The sequence below is a fragment of the Gadus chalcogrammus genome, chromosome 22 (genome assembly GCF_026213295.1).
Source record: "Gadus chalcogrammus isolate NIFS_2021 chromosome 22, NIFS_Gcha_1.0, whole genome shotgun sequence".
Lineage (NCBI taxonomy): Eukaryota > Metazoa > Chordata > Actinopteri > Gadiformes > Gadidae > Gadus > Gadus chalcogrammus.
In genome coordinates, this window is record NC_079433.1 from 4,980,362 (window position 1) to 5,002,229 (window position 21,868).

General features: G+C 45.0%; 1 protein-coding gene and 1 pseudogene across 1 annotated transcript; one reads left to right on the forward strand and one right to left on the reverse strand.

Annotated features, from left to right (window-relative positions):
- Positions 1 to 279: 279 nt before the first annotated feature.
- eppk1 (epiplakin 1) lies at positions 280 to 17,547 on the reverse strand. The gene is made up of 2 exons (XM_056582344.1): positions 17,440 to 17,547; positions 280 to 13,332 (listed from the first exon to the last, which is right to left on the reverse strand). Exon 2 carries the CDS (start codon positions 13,322 to 13,324, stop codon positions 512 to 514), a length of 12,813 nt encoding a protein of 4,270 aa, XP_056438319.1. The 5' UTR covers positions 13,325 to 13,332; positions 17,440 to 17,547; the 3' UTR covers positions 280 to 511.
- A 3,919-nt stretch (positions 17,548 to 21,466) lies between these two features.
- LOC130376380 (5S ribosomal RNA) lies at positions 21,467 to 21,585 on the forward strand (annotated as a pseudogene).
- The last annotated feature ends 283 nt before the right edge of the window (positions 21,586 to 21,868 follow it).

The window sequence follows — 21,868 nt, forward strand, 5'->3', positions numbered from 1 at the left end:
GAGTATTTTAAAAGAAATGGTAAGACACACAAGTGAGAATCTAAAAGTTGTTTAATTAGCCACTATTTAAATTTGAATTATATTTTTATTTTATGGCTAATTTTGAACCCCTAACAACGATCTGCCATTGAAATATCTTGAAAGTATTGGACTTAAAAATGTGTGCAAACTTAACATGACTAAAACACTAAGTTCTGGGATTTAGTTAATAAAACCCATTAGATCTGACATGACATTTAAGGTTTCTTAAAGTGTTGCATCTAGGCAACATACCATACCACATGAATAGACAAACAAAAAGGGTCTTACATTTTATTTTCAACATAATTGTGTTTATAAAGGTTTACATTTATTTCCCGGAATGCATTTCATAAAATACACCAAGCATTATAAATGTAAGATAAAATATATATATATAGGTTTGCCGGAAATCATTTGCATATCTAATTAATATTAATCATCAAAAGCAAGATAGAAAAAAAGGTCAAAGGGGATGATTAGGTGTTAGAGATTACTTGTTCAAGGGCAGCAGACTCAACCCTGTTCGTGGATCTCTGATGCATCGCTCCAACAGCTTGAGATAGGTGAGGTTCTCATGTGTGTTTGGGTCGAAGAAGCCTTTGGTGTCATCGTCAGAATCCGACAGGATCTGATTCATTTTCTCATCAAAGTACCCTCTTTGGTAGGCAACTTCTACTGGCACTCTGTGGCTGTACACTGGGTCTATGATGCCCCCTGTAGCAATTTGTGCTTCAAGGAGACGAATTCCATGGTCCTTTACAATAAGGTCCTTCTGCAAGGCCTGGAACAAAGAAATTGTCTTATCAGTGTGAGGATCTGTGTATCCAGTCACCGCTCTTTCAGCTGAAAGCAGTTTCTTTTTCCAGTCATGTCCAATCACACCTTGAGCTGCCGCTTCTTCTACTGAGAGTTTCTTGTTATTCACTGGGTCTATGATGAAGCCAGTGGCTGCTTGCGCCTCAAGCAGGACCAGGGAGGTTCCAGGGGTGAGCAGACCCTTGGACTTGGCCTGGTGGATGCTCATGGTTTCCTGGTTGGACTGAAGGTACACTCCTGCAATACTGTTGGTTCCCACCAAATACTGGCGCACAGAGTCCATCTCGCTGACCTCTGTCACAGTGACCTTTCCAGTGTTGAGATCTTCAAAGAGCTTCTTGTCAATGATTTTAGATTCCAGGAGCTCAGTGGCAGTGACGTCCTTTCTGATTCCATGGAAGGTGTTACTGTGAGTGGACTTGGTAGCTGTGGTTGTGGTGATGGTGGTTTTGGTGATGCTGGCATTTGAGTCAATTTCTGGGGGTGTGGAATACACCATTGAGGATGTTGTGGTTGTTGTGGTCTGCTGCTGAATGGTGGTGAGAATGATCTCCATGAAGCGTTCAATGTTAATGGCTCCAGACTTGTACTGCTGGACCAGCTCCCTCCTTTCCTCTTCAGTGATGTACTTGGAGTACAGAAGGTCCCACAGGGAAACACTCTTTCCTTGGTATTTTCCTCCAGCTCGGGTCGTTGTTGTTGATTTCAGAATGAGTTTTGTTGCCTCATCAACAAAAAAGTAAAACTCTCCCTTCTTTGCAATGACCAGCAGACTCAACCCTGTTTTTGGATCTCTGATGCATCTTTCCACCAGCTGGAGATAGGTGAGGTTCTCATGTGTGTTTGGGTCGAAAAAGCCCTTGGTGTCATCATCAGGATCAGACAGGATCTGGTTCATTTCCACATCAAAGTACCCTCTTTGGTAGGCAACCTCTACTGGCACTCTGTGGCTGTACACTGGGTCTATGATGCCCCCTGTAGCAATTTGTGCTTCAAGGAGACGAATTCCATGATCCTTTACAATGAGGTCCTTCTGCAAGGCCTGGAACAAAGAAATGGTCTTATCAGTGTGAGGATCTATGTATCCAGTCACCGCTCTTTCAGCTGAAAGCAGTTTCTTTTTCCAGTCATGGCCAATTACACCTTGAGCTGCCGCTTCTTCTACTGAGAGTTTCTTGTTATTCACTGGGTCTATGATGAAGCCAGTGGCTGCTTGCGCCTCAAGCAGGACCAGGGAGGTTCCAGGGGTGAGCAGACCCTTGGACTTGGCCTGGTGGATGCTCATGGTTTCCTGGTTGGACTGAAGGTACACTCCTGCAATACTGTTGGTTCCCACCAAATACTGGCGCACAGAGTCCATCTCGCTGACCTCTGTCACAGTGACCTTTCCAGTGTTGAGATCTTCAAAGAGCTTCTTGTCAATGATTTTAGATTCCAGGAGCTCAGTGGCAGTGACGTCCTTTCTGATTCCATGGAAGGCGTTACTGTGAGTGGAATTGGTAGATGTGATTGTGGTGATGGTGGTTTTGGTGATGCTGGCATTTGAGTCAATTTCTGGAGGTGTGAAATACACCATTGAGGATGTTGTGGTTGTTGTGGTCTGCTGCTGAATGGTGGTGAGAATGATCTCCATGAAGCGTTCAATGTTAATGGCTCCAGACTTGTACTGCTGGACCAGCTCCCTCCTTTCCTCTTCAGTGATGTATTTGGAGTACAGAAGGTCCCACAGGGAAACAGTCTTTCCTTGGTATTTTCCTCCAGCTCGGGTCGTTGTTGTTGATTTCAGAATGAGTTTTGTTGCCTCATCAACAAAAAAGTAAAACTCTCCCTTCTTTGCAATGACCAGCAGACTCAACCCTGTTTTTGGATCTCTGATGCATCTTTCCACCAGCTGGAGATAGGTGAGGTTCTCATGTGTGTTTGGGTCGAAAAAGCCCTTGGTGTCATCATCAGGATCAGACAGGATCTGGTTCATTTCCACATCAAAGTACCCTCTTTGGTAGGCAACCTCTACTGGCACTCTGTGGCTGTACACTGGGTCTATGATGCCCCCTGTAGCGATTTGTGCTTCAAGGAGACGAATTCCATGATCCTTTACAATGAGGTCCTTCTGCAAGGCCTGGAACAAAGAAATGGTCTTATCAGTGTGAGGATCTATGTATCCAGTCACCGCTCTTTCAGCTGAAAGCAGTTTCTTTTTCCAGTCATGGCCAATCACACCTTGAGCTGCCGCTTCTTCTACTGAGAGTTTCTTGTTATTCACTGGGTCTATGATGAAGCCAGTGGCTGCTTGCGCCTCAAGCAGGACCAGGGAGGTTCCAGGGGTGAGCAGACCCTTGGACTTGGCCTGGTGGATGCTCATGGTTTCCTGGTTGGACTGAAGGTACACTCCTGCAATACTGTTGGTTCCCACCAAATACTGGCGCACAGAGTCCATCTCGCTGACCTCTGTCACAGTGACCTTTCCAGTGTTGAGATCTTCAAAGAGCTTCTTGTCAATGATTTTAGATTCCAGGAGCTCAGTGGCGGTGACGTCCTTTCTGATTCCATGGAAGGCGTTACTGTGAGTGGACTTGGTAGCTGTGGTTGTGGTGATGGTGGTTTTGGTGATGCTGGCATTTGAGTCAATTTCTGGGGGTGTGGAATGCACCATTGAGGATGTTGTGGTTGTTGTGGTCTGCTGCTGAATGGTGGTGAGAATGATCTCCATGAAGCGTTCAATGTTAATGGCTCCAGACTTGTACTGCTGGACCAGCTCCCTCCTTTCCTCTTCAGTGATGTATTTGGAGTACAGAAGGTCCCACAGGGAAACAGTCTTTCCTTGGTATTTTCCTCCAGCTCGGGTCGTTGTTGTTGATTTCAGAATGAGTTTTGTTGCCTCATCAACAAAAAAGTAAAACTCTCCCTTCTTTGCAATGACCAGCAGACTCAACCCTGTTTTTGGATCTCTGATGCATCTTTCCACCAGCTGGAGATAGGTGAGGTTCTCATGTGTGTTTGGGTCGAAAAAGCCCTTGGTGTCATCATCAGGATCAGACAGGATCTGGTTCATTTCCACATCAAAGTACCCTCTTTGGTAGGCAACCTCTACTGGCACTCTGTGGCTGTACACTGGGTCTATGATGCCCCCTGTAGCGATTTGTGCTTCAAGGAGACGAATTCCATGATCCTTTACAATGAGGTCCTTCTGCAAGGCCTGGAACAAAGAAATGGTCTTATCAGTGTGAGGATCTATGTATCCAGTCACCGCTCTTTCAGCTGAAAGCAGTTTCTTTTTCCAGTCATGGCCAATCACACCTTGAGCTGCCGCTTCTTCTACTGAGAGTTTCTTGTTATTCACTGGGTCTATGATGAAGCCAGTGGCTGCTTGCGCCTCAAGCAGGACCAGGGAGGTTCCAGGGGTGAGCAGACCCTTGGACTTGGCCTGGTGGATGCTCATGGTTTCCTGGTTGGACTGAAGGTACACTCCTGCAATACTGTTGGTTCCCACCAAATACTGGCGCACAGAGTCCATCTCGCTGACCTCTGTCACAGTGACCTTTCCAGTGTTGAGATCTTCAAAGAGCTTCTTGTCAATGATTTTAGATTCCAGGAGCTCAGTGGCAGTGACGTCCTTTCTGATTCCATGGAAGGCGTTACTGTGAGTGGACTTGGTAGCTGTGGTTGTGGTGATGGTGGTTTTGGTGATGCTGGCATTTGAGTCAATTTCTGGGGGTATGGAATGCACCATTGAGGATGTTGTGGTTGTTGTGGTCTGCTGCTGAATGGTGGTGAGAATGATCTCCATGAAGCGTTCAATGTTAATGGCTCCAGACTTGTACTGCTGGACCAGCTCCCTCCTTTTCTCTTCAGTGATGTATTTGGAGTACAGAAGGTCCCACAGGGAAACAGTCTTTCCTTGGTATTTTCCTCCAGCTCGGGTCGTTGTTGTTGATTTCAGAATGAGTTTTGTTGCCTCATCAACAAAAAAGTAAAACTCTCCCTTCTTTGCAATGACCAGCAGACTCAACCCTGTTTTTGGATCTCTGATGCATCTTTCCACCAGCTGGAGATAGGTGAGGTTCTCATGTGTGTTTGGGTCGAAAAAGCCCTTGGTGTCATCATCAGGATCAGACAGGATCTGGTTCATTTCCACATCAAAGTACCCTCTTTGGTAGGCAACCTCTACTGGCACTCTGTGGCTGTACACTGGGTCTATGATGCCCCCTGTAGCAATTTGTGCTTCAAGGAGACGAATTCCATGATCCTTTACAATGAGGTCCTTCTGCAAGGCCTGGAACAAAGAAATGGTCTTATCAGTGTGAGGATCTATGTATCCAGTCACCGCTCTTTCAGCTGAAAGCAGTTTCTTTTTCCAGTCATGGCCAATCACACCTTGAGCTGCCGCTTCTTCTACTGAGAGTTTCTTGTTATTCACTGGGTCTATGATGAAGCCAGTGGCTGCTTGCGCCTCAAGCAGGACCAGGGAGGTTCCAGGGGTGAGCAGACCCTTGGACTTGGCCTGGTGGATGCTCATGGTTTCCTGGTTGGACTGAAGGTACACTCCTGCAATACTGTTGGTTCCCACCAAATACTGGCGCACAGAGTCCATCTCGCTGACCTCTGTCACAGTGACCTTTCCAGTGTTGAGATCTTCAAAGAGCTTCTTGTCAATGATTTTAGATTCCAGGAGCTCAGTGGCAGTGACGTCCTTTCTGATTCCATGGAAGGCGTTACTGTGAGTGGACTTGGTAGCTGTGGTTGTGGTGATGGTGGTTTTGGTGATGCTGGCATTTGAGTCAATTTCTGGGGGTATGGAATGCACCATTGAGGATGTTGTGGTTGTTGTGGTCTGCTGCTGAATGGTGGTGAGAATGATCTCCATGAAGCGTTCAATGTTAATGGCTCCAGACTTGTACTGCTGGACCAGCTCCCTCCTTTTCTCTTCAGTGATGTATTTGGAGTACAGAAGGTCCCACAGGGAAACAGTCTTTCCTTGGTATTTTCCTCCAGCTCGGGTCGTTGTTGTTGATTTCAGAATGAGTTTTGTTGCCTCATCAACAAAAAAGTAAAACTCTCCCTTCTTTGCAATGACCAGCAGACTCAACCCTGTTTTTGGATCTCTGATGCATCTTTCCACCAGCTGGAGATAGGTGAGGTTCTCATGTGTGTTTGGGTCGAAAAAGCCCTTGGTGTCATCATCAGGATCAGACAGGATCTGGTTCATTTCCACATCAAAGTACCCTCTTTGGTAGGCAACCTCTACTGGCACTCTGTGGCTGTACACTGGGTCTATTATGCCCCCTGTAGCTATTTGTGCTTCAAGGAGACGAATTCCATGATCCTTTACAATGAGGTCCTTCTGCAAGGCCTGGAACAAAGAAATGGTCTTATCAGTGTGAGGATCTATGTATCCAGTCACCGCTCTTTCAGCTGAAAGCAGTTTCTTTTTCCAGTCATGGCCAATCACACCTTGAGCTGCCGCTTCTTCTACTGAGAGTTTCTTGTTATTCACTGGGTCTATGATGAAGCCAGTGGCTGCTTGCGCCTCAAGCAGGACCAGGGAGGTTCCAGGGGTGAGCAGACCCTTGGACTTGGCCTGGTGGATGCTCATGGTTTCCTGGTTGGACTGAAGGTACACTCCTGCAATACTGTTGGTTCCCACCAAATACTGGCGCACAGAGTCCATCTCGCTGACCTCTGTCACAGTGACCTTTCCAGTGTTGAGATCTTCAAAGAGCTTCTTGTCAATGATTTTAGATTCCAGGAGCTCAGTGGCAGTGACGTCCTTTCTGATTCCATGGAAGGCGTTACTGTGAGTGGACTTGGTAGCTGTGGTTGTGGTGATGGTTGTTTTGGTGATGCTGGCATTTGAGTCAATTTCTGGGGGTATGGAATGCACCATTGAGGATGTTGTGGTTGTTGTGGTCTGCTGCTGAATGGTGGTGAGAATGATCTCCATGAAGCGTTCAATGTTAATGGCTCCAGACTTGTACTGCTGGACCAGCTCCCTCCTTTTCTCTTCAGTGATGTATTTGGAGTACAGAAGGTCCCACAGGGAAACAGTCTTTCCTTGGTATTTTCCTCCAGCTCGGGTCGTTGTTGTTGATTTCAGAATGAGTTTTGTTGCCTCATCAACAAAAAAGTAAAACTCTCCCTTCTTTGCAATGACCAGCAGACTCAACCCTGTTTTTGGATCTCTGATGCATCTTTCCACCAGCTGGAGATAGGTGAGGTTCTCATGTGTGTTTGGGTCGAAAAAGCCCTTGGTGTCATCATCAGGATCAGACAGGATCTGGTTCATTTCCACATCAAAGTACCCTCTTTGGTAGGCAACCTCTACTGGCACTCTGTGGCTGTACACTGGGTCTATGATGCCCCCTGTAGCTATTTGTGCTTCAAGGAGACGAATTCCATGATCCTTTACAATGAGGTCCTTCTGCAAGGCCTGGAACAAAGAAATGGTCTTATCAGTGTGAGGATCTATGTATCCAGTCACCGCTCTTTCAGCTGAAAGCAGTTTCTTTTTCCAGTCATGGCCAATCACACCTTGAGCTGCCGCTTCTTCTACTGAGAGTTTCTTGTTATTCACTGGGTCTATGATGAAGCCAGTGGCTGCTTGCGCCTCAAGCAGGACCAGGGAGGTTCCAGGGGTGAGCAGACCCTTGGACTTGGCCTGGTGGATGCTCATGGTTTCCTGGTTGGACTGAAGGTACACTCCTGCAATACTGTTGGTTCCCACCAAATACTGGCGCACAGAGTCCATCTCGCTGACCTCTGTCACAGTGACCTTTCCAGTGTTGAGATCTTCAAAGAGCTTCTTGTCAATGATTTTAGATTCCAGGAGCTCAGTGGCACTGACGTCCTTTCTGATTCCATGGAAGGCGTTACTTTGAGTGGAATTGGTAGATGTGGTTGTGGTGATGGTGGTTTTGGTGATGCTGGCATTTGAGTCAATTTCTGGAGGTTTGCACGATACCATTGATGTTGTTGTGGTTGTGTCGTTCTGCTGCTGAATGGTGGTGAGAATGATCTCCATGAAGCGTTCAATATTAATGGCTCCAGACTTGTACTGCTGGACCAGCTCCCTCCTTTCCTCTTCAGTGATGTACTTGGAATACAGAAGCTCCCACAGAGCAACAGTCTTTCCTTGGTATTTTCCTCCAGCCCGGGTTGTTGTGGTTGATTTCAGAATGAGTTTTGTTGCCTCATCAACAAAAAAGTAAAACTGTCCCTTCTTTGTAATGACCAGCAGACTCAAATCTGTGGTGGGGTCTTTGAAGCATCTCTCGAGCAGCTGGAGATAGGTGAGGTTCTCATGTGTGTTTGGGTCAAAGAAGCCTTTGGTGTCATCATCAGAATCTGATAGGATCTGATTCATTTTCTCATCAAAGTACCCTCTTTGGTAGGCAACCTCTACTGGCACTCTGTGGCTGTACACTGGGTCTATGATGCCCCCTGTAGCGATTTGTGCTTCAAGGAGACGAATTCCATGGTCCTTTACAATGAGGTCCTTCTGCAATGCCTGGAACAAAGAAATTATGTTTCCAGTGTAGGGGTCCTTGTATCCAGTCACTGCCCTTTCAGCTGAAAGCAGTTTCCTTTTCCATTCAGAGCCAACCACACCTTGAGCTACAGCTTCATCTACTGACATTTTCTTGTTGTTTAATGGGTCGATGACGAAGCCAGTGGCTGCTTGCGCTTCAAGGAGTATAAGAGATGTTCCAGGAGCCAGCAGTCCTTTAGACTTGGCCTCATATATGCTCATTACCTTTTTGGTTGATTCGACCCTGACACCAGCTATACAGTTGGTGGCCCCAAGGTACTTCTGAATGGATTCCATTTTATTGATAGTATCTTCAGTGAGTTCTCCTTGTACAATTTGTGTGAAGAGGTCTTTTGAGATAATTTTTGATTCATAAAGTTCACTGGCGGAGACCCTCTTCCTTAGACCTTTGAACTTCTTCTCCTTGGACGTCACCTCAATTATGATTGTGGTGACAATTTCAATGATCTGGTCCATCTTCATGGCTCCTGACCTGTATTGCTGAAGTAACTGCTCCCTTTTTTGTTTAGAAATGTATGCCGAGTTCAACACCTCCCACAAAGTAGTACTCTTGCCTTGAAACTTTCCTGCATCTACGGTCATTGTACAGTTCTGGAATGCCAGCTCGGTCTGGTTGTCTGTATGAAAATCACGGGACCCTTCTTCATGGATGGGTAGAAGAAGGAGCCCAGTCTCATGGTCTTTCTCACAGCGCTCTTTCAATTCGAGATAAGTGACCGCTGTCTTGGTGTTTGGGTCAAAGAAGGCCTTTGTGTTATCATTGAGGGCAGACATCATTTGATTCATTTCCTCACTAAAGTATCCCTTTTTCATTGCAACATGAAGAGGTATCCGGTGACTTTGAATCGGGTCGATAATCCCGCCGGTTCCCATTTGCGCGTCCAGAAGTCGAATGCCCTGGCTTTTCGTGACCAAGTCTTTGCCCATTGCTTCAAAGAGAGAGATTTTAGCACCTGTGAAAGGGTCCGCATAGCCTGTCACAGCCTGCTCGGCTGAAAGCAATTGCTCATGTAGATCTGCACCAACACATTTGTCCCTTGCTGCTTCCTTAACAGTATAGCATTTAGCTTTGACCGGGTCAACGATGAACCCTGTTGCAGCCTGGGCTTCCAGCAAAATAAGTGCAGAAGCTGCTGTCAACAGCCCTTGTTCTCTTGCTTCATAGATGCTCAAGGTCTTCTTGGATGGGTGACTCACAATCCCAGCAATGTTTCCAGTTCCTTTCAGGTATTTCTGCACCAAGTCACGTTTAGAGACCTCTTCGAAAGTAAGTGTGCCTTCCTCCAAACAACTAAATGTCTTTACATCAATGATGTCACATTCCAGGAGCTGTTTGGCAAATACCGGTTTTCTGAGGCCCATTACGGTCTTGTGAGTTTCGGCCTGTTCCAGTTTTGTAATGGTGGTAATCACTGTGGTGGTTATGCTCTGTGTGGTTGTTTTCTTTGTCCTATATTCTGCTATTAATTCCCGCCGCTGATCCTCTGTGAAATATCCAGAATGGATCAACTCCCAAAGCGAAATGTTTCTTCCTGAGTAAAGGCCCACTGATATGGTTACAAGGGTTTTTTCAAACACTTGCCTGATTTCTTCGTCAGTATATGTTTCCACCTTTGTTCCTGTAGAAGTGCCTTTTTCATTTAATGGCAGTAGAAACAGGCCTGTTTCTGTATCTTTGACACATTTGCCTAACATCTCCATGTATGTCAGATTTGCTTTGGTGTTCGGGTCAAAAAAGCCTTTAGTGTCATCAGTAGGGTCTGTCAGGATCTGGTTAAGTTCTGCATCGAAGTATCCCTCCCTGTAGGCAATGTTGAGGGGTAAGTGAAGGCACCTTATGGGGTCAATGATGCCGCCTGTAGCTATCTGGGCCTCAAGCAAACGGATGCCATGTTCCTTCACAATCAGATCCTTTTTCAATGCCTGGAAAAGGGAGATTTTTTTGTCCGTGTATGGATCTTTGTACCCTGTCACAGCTCTTTCAGCAGATAGGAGCTTTTCATACATGTGTGGACTTATGAGCTTGTCTTGTAAAGCCTGTGCCACTGTACATTTCTGGTTATTTGTGGGATCTACTATGAATCCTGTGGCAGCTTGGGCCTCGAGAAGACACAGGGCAGTACTGGGTGTTATGAAGCCCTTCTTCTGAGCTTCATAGATGCTTAGCTTCTGGTTAGATGGCTGTAGTATCATGCCAGCTACACAGCTTTTTCCTTGAAGGTAAGTTCTGACACTTTCCATCTTCCTTACCTCACTTCCTGATAGTGTCCCTTCTAGCAAACCATTGTAAATTGAATTATCCACAATATCTAATCCCAAGAGATCCAAAACAGAGACCTTTCCCCTGAGACAGTCAAAATTCAGATCTGCTTGATGTTTCAATTCCCTTATCTCGACAATCTCTAAAATGGTGACAGTGATCTGTTCCAAAGTCATCTTTCGTGACTTGTAGAGCTTGAAAAGTTCCTGTCTTTTTTCCTCTGAGAGATATTCTGAATTGATCAGATCCCACAGTGTTGTTTGCTTGCCACGGAATCTGCCATACTTTACAGTGACCATCGTGCTTCTGAAGACCTCCCGAAGGGTATCATCAATCTTGATCTTATGCACTTTACCTTTGAGGGGCAGAAGGCACAATCCTGTGCTTGGATCGGTCACACATCTGTCCATGAGCTGAAGGTAAGTCAGATTTTCGTGGGTGTTTGGGTCAAAGAATCCTTTGGTGTCATCACTGGGGTCGTCTAGGACCTGGTTCATCACCTCGTCGAACAGACCTCTCTTATAGGCCACCTGGACAGGAATGCGATGACTGTTTATCGGGTCAATAATTCCACCCGTTGCAATCTGTGCCTCGAGCAGACGAATTCCGTGCTCGCGGATGATGAGGTCCCTCTGCATTGCTTGAAACAAGGAGATTGTTTTGCCGTCTGAGGGATCTTTGTACCCTGTGACCGCCCTCTCCGCTGAGCATAACTTTTGGTAAACGTCTGCCCCGATAATTCCGGCCTTCACAGACTCCTCCACTGAGAACTTCCTGTTAGCAATGGGGTCGATGACAAACCCGGTTGCTGCCTGGGCCTCAAGCAGAATCAGAGCTGTACCCGGCCTGAGCAATGCCTTCTGTCGGGCTTGGTAGATGGTCATGATCTGAGAATTTGGAAGAAGGACACCGGCGATGCTACTTTTCCCTTGCAAATACATGCGGACGGTCTCATCTTCTTTAAGCTTGTTCACTGAGATCTTTCCCATTTCCAGCTCCTCCAGGTCCTTATCAGTGATGATATCTGCCTCGAGTAACTGCTTTCCGGTGACAGTTTCTCGGATTCCCTCAAAGACGACGGTAGTTGTTTTCACAGATTTCTCTATGATTTCCAGGACTGTCGTAGTGACCGTCTTGATCGTGAGTTTTCCCTGTTTGTACTTGTTGATGATTTCCTGCCTCTGGTTTTCATCAAAGTATTCTGACATCAGCAATTCCCACAGTGACACCGTCATTCCCATGTATTTTCCACACGTCACTTTCACCATTGTTTGCTTCAGTTCCATTTTAGTGTCATAGTCGATGAAGCTGATATTCAACTTGTCTGATTTCCCAATAAGAGGAAGCAGGCAGAGCCCCGTGGCTGGGTCAATGACGCATCTCTCCATCAGCTCAAGATAGGTGAGATTGTCTTTGGTGTTTGGGTCAAAGAAGCCTTTGGTGTCGTCGCCGGAGTCTTCCAGGATGGCATTCATGTCTTCCGTTAAAAAGCCCCTCTTGTAGGCCACTTCTACTGGAAGTCTGTGGCTGTTTATCGGGTCTATTATACCACCGGTGGCAATCTGAGCCTCAAGTAAGCGTATCCCGTGCTCCTTCACCATGAGATCCTTTGATAGCGCTTCGAACAGAGATATTGTCTCACCAGTGTAAGGGTCTTTGTAACCCGTTACTGCCCGCTCGGCAGAGAGAAGCTTGGCATGGAATTCGGGGCCAACAACTTTGTTTTTGACCGCCTCATCCACGCTGTATTTTCTGTTCTTCACAGGGTCAAACATGAATCCAGTGGCGGCTTGGGCTTCCAAGAGGACCAGCGCGGTTCCAGGCATCAAGATGCCTTGCTTCATGGCTTTATAGATGCTCATCCGCTCATTGGTGGAGAACACTGCTACTCCAGAGATGCTCCCTTTCCCCTGCAGGAATTCCTTCACTGTCTCCATGAGCATGACGTCCTGAGTTGTGGTCCTGCCCATCTGCAGGTCATCATAGGTTTCTTTGTTGATGATGTTGGATGCCAGCAGCTCAGAGGAGGACACACCCCGACGCAGGCCTTTGAAGGTGATGAAGATCGGCAGAAGCACCATGTCGGTCTCAGGCTCGACAGTGCATTTCTCGAGGAGATGGCTGTAGTTGAGGTTTTCTTGTGTATTTGGATTGTAGAAAACTTTGAGTTCTTCCATCTTGTTATTGAGCAGACCTTTCTCATAGTAGCCCTTTTCAATGGCAGATTCCACCGCAATGCATTTCTTCTCAATCGGGTCGAAGAGACCATGTGTAGACATCTGTGCTTCGAGTAGCCTCAATCCATACTCCTTTGGTAGTAAATCCTTTTGTATGGCTTGGTATACAGAGATTGTTTCATTGGTGGAAGAGTCAACATAACCATCAACGGCTCTCCCTGCTGCCAGCAGTTTCTCTCTCATCTCAGGTCCAACTATTTGAGCTTTGATGGCCTCCTCCACAGTAAGTGTGCGATTGTTTACTGGGTCAAGAATCCCGCCAGTAGCCGCTTGAGCCTCGAGCAGGGCTAGTGCAGTTCCAGGCTTGAGAAGACGCTTCTTCATGGCCTCATAGATAGTCTTCTTCTCCTTTGTCTTCTCCAGGAATATTCCCGCCACAGGGCGGTGTTTGTGTTCTCCAAAACCATTTTGCTTCCCATTAGTAGCTTCACTTATGGGCGCCATTTTGACACCTGAGACAATAAAATAAAAAGAGAAAGAAAGAAGTTAGAGAAGAGTGGCCAAAACAACACACATTTACATGTACCTTACCCTAAATGATCAGCTAATTCTACTACGAATACAACTACAAAATAATTTATTTGTAATATCTCTATACATATAAATACGTTTAAACCAACCTAACACATTTTACTTTGCATATCCTCAACAATGTAGCGCAAAAGGATATGGGAGGAATTAAAAAAATAGTCAGTTGAAAATAAATTAGGGGATGCATGCAGTAATCTAAATGACCTATCTAGTAATGAACTAAATTCATGATATAAGGTACTCGCAATGAGCATTCAAACTGCTTATAAATGTTAATACAAACATAGGTTAAAGATTCAAACTAGTGATGTCAGTTTAAGGCGTTATTAACTGCGTTAATGCAAACCAATTTTAACGGCGTTAATTTTTTTGTCGCGTGATTAACGCTCTTTTGGTTTGGCAAACATTGTAGTTTTTTCACCTGCTGTCTAGCAACAATTAGTCACGTTAGGAAAACTACAACACCATACCGGATCTAGCTACACCGGAAACAAAACAACAAGCACGCTGCACAAACTTGTTGGGGCAAGCAAGGATATACGGATATACGGAGCGGGTGAAAAACTCCTTAAAAGTTTGTGTGTGTTTGTGTGTCACTCTGTTCGAGCCTGACGAAATGTACGTTTTATTTTCGTTGATGAGACGAGACAGGACTAAAATGTTAGTGGTGTGCTATTTGGACATTCAAAATGCACAATATTTTCCAATCAATACCCTCCCGTAAGGTTCTTATGCAACTGATCACTCCTCCAGTAAATAGGACGGACCTTAGCTACGATTTGGCCACGGGAGGTATAGTCCACTCAGCTATGAGCTAACGTTATGCATTGTATATATAATTCGAAATTCGTCCCAGCCTTTATACCACAGATACTCTAGGGTCTATAGCATATAACCGCGTTGTATGATTACATTTTTCAGAATTTACCGACTCTCGTTTTGAAGAGAATCACCGCGTAATATCTAGAATAGATTGTCTTCATATAAAAATAAACTAAACTAAACTAACGTTTACGAACTTTTCCTTTTAATACCCCAGGGGAATACATGAACGCCTCGACATGTTTCGATTGGTAGTGATTTTCACCTCTTGAAATTGATTTATTTTCATTTTGAAAAAAAACAACACATGGAAGCAATGGAGAACGCCATCTCTCGTTCGGTTGTTTAGAACTGAAAATCTGGTTGCCAGGACAACGTGACGTATTCACTTTAGTACTCTATTTGAGTGGAACAGTTTAGCAGCTGTCCATATATATGGGGTTAGCCTAATTGAACTAGTTTAAAAAGAGAAAACATTTTGACTAAAATGTAAGGACTTTTCGTTGACTAAAACTACAAAGGAAAACAATGACTAAAATGTGACTAAATCTAATAAGCATTTTCGTCTAAAGACTAAGATCTCGTCCACACAAAGCCGATTTTATGGCGAAACCGCAAAGGTCTTGTACGGTTCGGTCTTCCGTCCACACGAAGCCGGCGAATCTGCTGACCGAAACCGTAAACTTCTGAAACCACCCTCGGAAGTGGTTTCAAATCTACCCGGTTTCGTTTTGGATTTGTGTGGACGCCTGAAACCGACTGAAACCGTAAACCATGAAGTCATCGCCCCACCCCTCGACCCTCTAGCCAATGACTGTTAAGCCCGCGGAGTCTCACCCTTTATGCGCATGATTGCCTCTTCTTATTATTTATTTTTCTTTCTACATTTCTGTAGCAGGAGCAGCGCCCCTTATGGGCCTGGAATGTGTACTACAGCGTTTCTAAAGATCTACCCGGTTTCGCTTGACTCCGTCTTTACGGAGATACTCCGAAACCGGATACTTGTGCTAGCATAACATAACAGGGATTGTGTGAATTAATCATGACAAAATTGCTTCTGCTCTGAGATGAGCAGAGTACACAGGATCCGGCACTGTCGAGTTTGAAGGTTAAACATGCAGAAACCCTGACAGACAATATCTGCCAGGTTTTTAACTTTCAACTTTTTTTTTTTTTTTGGATTAATCGAAAACTTCATTTCAGCCAAATGTTTTCAGTTTTTGGCCGCTGTTCACTGGCTGCTGCTGAATGTGCGTGATTCCCCTTTCGATCAGAATAAATAACAGAGTAATCATATCTGCAGTTGAGTAGTATCATTCCAATGAATCAAATTTCAACAAACTAGCAACTAATACAAATATCCTTTCCCACGACAAGGCATCTTCTGAAGAAACTTAATGTGTTTATCTCAATGTTATAACATCCAACCTCTATCTATCTATCTGATCACACATGAAGCAGATAAACGTCGGTCCATTTCACCAAGTAGCCTCTTCAGCAGGACCTGTCTTGTTTTCTAAAAAAGGCTCTATTGAGTTCAGTCGGGCATACATCAGCATTATTTATATACCGCAGGAAATAAGTATTTGTAACCACATGTTGTGCATGAGTGCAAATTAAATGAATGGGTACTGTAATGAGGAGTGCCCAACCGGGAAGGAGGGTTTCCGTCGTTGCAGGGCAGCGTGATTTGTCAACCAGCCGTAATCTCTCCCCCTCCTCCCCTCACCGTCCCCGGCCCCTCCCCACCGATACCACCGACGTAACCAGATCACCCACCCAGAGGCGCCGCGTCCCATTAGGCATATCAGGCAATTGCTTGGGGCCCCGGGCCACTACTAGGGCCCCCAAAAGGCCCCCCCCAAAAAAAAAAAAAAAAATCGCGTGGGAGATGAAGCGAAACTATTCACCTTGACAGGAGAAGGATTGCGATGATCAGCTCTCTGAACATACCATTGGGAGAGAGGTTTGTTTGCGTTGGAGAGACTTTCTTTCGTTGACTGATTACCTCATGTCGAATCTAATCTCGTCACCTCTTCAACCAGGGTTGCAGTGTAAGCACATACTGTCATTTCGTCAAAGTTGTGCAATCATTCTTTGCTTTGTTTCACATTAAATACCAGCCTGATAGTAGGGTTAGTCATTTGTAAATGCAGATGACATTCGACTGAAAATGTAGAATGTAATGACAAAGAATGTGTGACAGTGCAGTGTGTTACCTGTTATTTACTCCTATTTACACTCGCATGTTCACATTCTGGTGCATTCGGTAATGGTAGTTATTAAGAAGTTGCAGGAGAAGTTTCACAAGAACTGCATAAGCATGCACACAATGCACTATTTTAAACCAACCCTGATGTTAACTGAACAACAAACAAACAGGAGCAAACGACAGGAACGGTTTCAAACCTTTTTTGTGTGATATTGATGTTTTAGTTCCCGGGTTGTGATCAATATGAAAACATAAAAATGCCAGTTGGGTCATGAATATGCATTTTGTAAATGCACAAGCATCATAAAGGGTTATCCTACCAAGGCTGAGCTCATTGTCGGTTTACAGGCAAATAGGAAAGCATATCGTTTTATGTTGGACCATAACCCATGTGTGTATCTCTCAAAGAGGACGTCGTAGGTTGTGACATATTTAACGCCTGCTCTCCCCGTAAAGCCCCAGGTTCAAGGGTTACTCAGCAGTGCAAAAAAAAAAAATAGTTAGAGGCAATACGCAACCTCCAGTTATAAAGTGTCAGGTCCCGGTATTCGTTCCTTGTTTCTAAATTCAACAAAACCCCCAGGTTATTTGAGATCTGTTGTTAGTAGTGACAGAGAACCGTCTCTGACCTGGTGGTGGACTTGTTGCGTCCTCTCCGCCCAAGCGTTAACCCCTCGCGCAGGACACTATCAAGACCTGAGCGCTACCACGACCTAATCGCACAGGAATGTTTACTTTCCCTTTTTTATGGCAAGGGAGTTGGCACTCTAGGATTTGATCTAGGATACCCGCAATACCTACTACACATGCTGGGCTTTTCTCCCTCGTGAAGTTTATTTCAAGATCTCTATCCAACCTGATCTTGCCATTAAAACCAATCAAAGAAGAACAGAATACATTTTAAATGATGACCTTTCATGAGATAACACAATAATGTGTTTCACCACATTGGTAAAGTTGGTTAGATACCACAGTCACTGAATGACACACTTACGTGTAGGTGGGTAGATGCAGAAACCGGTGCGTAAAGGAGATGGCTGAGTGGTGGTGGTGGTGGTGTTAAATGCCAGGGAGGGAGCACTGGCGTCTCTCGGAGCTGGGCTGACGGACAGCTCTTATAGAAAGTGTCAGAGGGGCTGTCCACCACTGGATCGAGTCAAACTGCTTTCCACGGAAACCACGCCCACCTTCCAAATACAGTAAAGACTCAAGACAAGGTGGAGAGAAATCCTGTCAGCCGATTGGTTGCAGAATGCCAGGAATTCCGTTGGATCTCAGTACATCCCCTCGCCATTGTCTTGCCCAAGAATAACATTTTGTGCTGCATGTCACATCCTTACTTTGAGTTAACATATTAAATGCTGAGTGGTGGGTTTTTTGCTTGTTTTATACATTTTAGTGTTTTTCCTGTTATGCTGAAACACTTTTTCACTTGTACTGAAAAGTGGTATATAAATAAAGGCATTGTTTTTCTTCTTTGTATAATTCAAATAATAAAGTTAAAGGTCTCACAGGAATCCCAGAATCTCTTCTACACCTCTGTAGTCAAGAGCCCTGCGAATAACACTATGTGTGTTTATGTATGAGCGTCACACATGCGGACGGCTCCCTAGTTGTCATTTACTCTGTTTAAGAGGCTCTTGGTGTGACCCCTTATCTCTCTTCACAGAGTAAGCCAAGCACTGACAGGAATACCTCCATCAAAGTCAGAGAGAAAGGGTGAGGCTGTTAACCAAGCGTGTCCCTCGCCCGGTGGGTTCTCAGGGGATAGTCAGACATTCCAAGAGAGAAGGGCGGGGGGGGGGGGGGGGGGGGCGTCCTCCAACAGAGCATTCTCTGGAAAAGTCGTTATTTTAATTACCGTTGACATCATAAATGCGGGACGATCGGTGTGTCACAACTGTGACACCCGTCTGTTACGACGGTAAGGTCGTCACAGACTCAAACAGATGCCGAGATATGAATCAGTCAATGGAGTAGACTATAAACAGATGCAGAGAGATAGATCACGCAACAGTGTGCAGTAAGAGACATGACACCTCACACCGTTCTGTGACCAACCCCTGGAGCTAAATCTGGAGTTCTGCAGTATTTCACACCATGAGACCTTATCACTGATGACCAAAACAGACAGCCTTATTAAAACAGTTAATTGATTAGTCTATGATAATCCCATTGAATAACATTCAATAACTGCTTTATTGGATTGCAACTAACAGGCTTATATAGAAAAAGTAAACATTTATGATCAGGCAACTAAAGTTTGCGCCCCATCCAGTAAGTCAGCCAGTACAAAATCTGTTAAGTTCCCGAATCAGTGAGCTTATAGAATCAGTCAGCTACCAGAATCAGTGAGACAGCACCAGAGTCAGTCAGCTAACAGAATCAGTAATCAAGCCCCAGAATCAGTCTGCCAGTACCAGAAACAGTCTTAAGGAATCAGTCAAACTGTTCCGAAATCAGTCATCCAGAACTTGTCAACTCGAAATAATTCAGCCAGCCCCTAAATCAGTCAGCTACCAGAATTATTCAGTTTACAGAATCCATCAGCCAGCACCAGATTCAGTCCAATAGTCCATCTTGCAGCTTGGGGCAATTCCTGTTTGATCTTAACAGAACGGGCACATTTTGTTACCTCAGCTTTAACCTCTTCCATTCTTCCCTGGTTATATAAAAGGCTTGGATACATCTGCTGTTTACCCCTGGGCCAAATCCAACACAAACCCAGATAGTTTGGACACCACCGGCACAGCTATTGGGAGACATATTGCTGTGTTGCGTGTGGAAAATTCTCAGAATGCATTAGTAGGCACCCGTGAGGTAATGTCATGATGAATTGAAGAAACAGGTGTGGATTGATTGATAGATGGGTGCGGGAAACAGAACACAATTGGAGATTGAGCAATCACATACACGAACGAACGCACTGAAAGATGACATCATCCACAGTTACTTTAAATAATTTTCTTGTATGTCCATGTTTCAGGCCAAAAATTGGCAAAAGAAAAAGGTAAGCATTGTGCACACATAATGTAATGCTTATAACTTAACACGCACGCACATAGTTGGTTTGCACAAAACTGCTGTATAAAATAAAGTTTGTGTTGATTGTAGATTGAATGCTTCGATTGTGAAATGCAAATGTTGTGCAGAGAGTCGATGAATGCAAATACAGTGCTTGCCAAGACTCTTCTCATACTTGGTTGCCTCTGGAAGTGCAGAGTTTCAGAGACAGGCATTTCAACTTTTCAGATCACAGCAGTAATTATTAGTTATTAAGTAATAATAGTTGAGCATTTCACAATTTTACCTCCAGGCCTTGATCATCTGTGCTGTAGTCATCGACCTCTTTTCCCTGTAAACCACAAAACCCAAATCATCGTCGTTGGAATGGGCAATATGGTATAAAACAGGAACCAAAAGCATTGAAGTCATTATAAGTCATTGAACTTAAGTTGTATTTAAGCCATTCTTCCTGGCTAAGAAGTGTGTTTAAGTGCTGACCAGTGCTCTAAATATCATTCTATTGGATTGTGAACTTAAGATCTGTCTCACATATGGAACAATCTGCACCGTTTTCCAGCAGAAGGATGTAGCATTAAAGAAAGTATTACAAAGGACCCATTGACGCATAAATACTACACCAATAGAGAGGTACTGGAGAAGGCCTCACTTTATCCGCTCTAAAAATAAATCCCGGTGGAAATATAATTGCCAACCACATCCATCCAGCCTGCCCTCCTTGTCTCTCTCTCTCGCTCTCTCTCTCTCTCTCTCTCTCTCTCTCTCTCTCTCTCTCTCTCTCTCTCTCTCTCTCTCTCAATCTCTCTCTCCCTCCTTTCTGGTAGTTTTCTTAGACCCTGGAATGTTCTCCTATTGTCCGGCCAGACCCTGCCACACCCACACTCTGACCTGTCGAGACAGGGCGAGGGCCCTCTCACTCAGCCATGCATCTGGAGCTCTGCTTAAAGCAAGACGGATGTGTGTGTCCATCACCTGCAGGAAAACAACAGCAGCTGCAGCAACTTCCGTGGAAATAAAGAAGGGTAGAAGGGTAAATTGATTATGTTTGAATTGACATTTTTCTATTTTCGTCATGCATTCTAGTAGTCCCTTACCCAACTATGTTTTTTAAATATGAACGTGATTCAAACATGGGCACACACACACACGCACGCACGTACGCATGCACACGCACACACGCGCAAGCACACACACAAACACAGACACACACACACACACACACACACACACACACACACACACACACACACACACACACACACACACACACACACACACACACACACACACACACACACAGCTCCCTGGTTTCACATCTACATGTCATTAAACACACAGCAAAATATCGAACACACACCTTTATTCATCATGGTTAACCCGTCACTGAAGTCAGTTGCGTAATCAGGGTTGTGCGTTTACGTAGCTACATGCATCAATCCGATTAACGCTCTTCCCACCGTACGGGTTCGTGTCCGCTGTGCTGCAGGTTCCTCTTTATCAGCCCCTGTTATCTCGGCCACTCCCGCCCGTCGACGGAGAATAGTTTGTACAGGCATACCTTTGACGGCGGCTGAGCCTGCTCGTCGAGTTGGGTTAATGCATGTTTGTGACACGAATAGGGTTTATCACCCTGTTCCAGTTCCGAGGAATAATGCTTTGTCTCGGGTGTCATTTTTTCTTTTTAATCTCAACCCAAAGGAATGCATTTGACCAATAATGCCAAGTCCTTCAAAACAACCACAATTAAACAATCATTTAAGGACAACATTGCTAAGCCGCATCAGTTGGATGGCAGCCAATCTGTTGTATAAGTAAGTGCTGATATTATCTGAGAAGATGGTTTGAAGAAATAGGATTTCCTGTTCTCTGGGAAGAATACTGAGAGGCATATGTGAGATACAATTCTGTCTCTTCCTTAGTCAGGTATTTTTTTTGTGTTGAGTAATCATGCACAATATTTACCTACTGATGTTCAATATTGACTGCATTGTATTGAGTTTAACGGCCTTACCACCATGGACATGCACAATCTCGTCTGATCTCGGAAGATAAGCATGGTCAGGCCCGGTTAGTACTTGAATGGGAGACTGCCTGGGAATACCAGGTGCTGTAAGTGGTGTCGGGTGGTGGCCAATCGGTGGCCCTCTTCCCTCTGGCCTTAACATCACTCCCGATGCCCCAGTGCAGGGACAGGGCCACTGTGCTGTGGTAGGCGCCGTCCTTCGGAGGAGATGTAAAACCGAGGTCCTGACTCAAAGAGGTCATAAAAGATCCAAGGACACTTATCGCAAAGAATAGGGGTGTCCTGGCCCAACCAGGCTCATTCAATCTAGCCCCCTAATCATCCTGCTGTATAATTGGCTGACTCATTAATCCCCTCACACTCCACATCAAGCTGG

Coding starts and splice junctions, on each gene's coding strand:
- eppk1 (XM_056582344.1), bottom strand. CDS start 13,324: ATGGCGCCCATAAGTGAAGCTACTAATGGGAAGCAAAATGGTTTTGGA.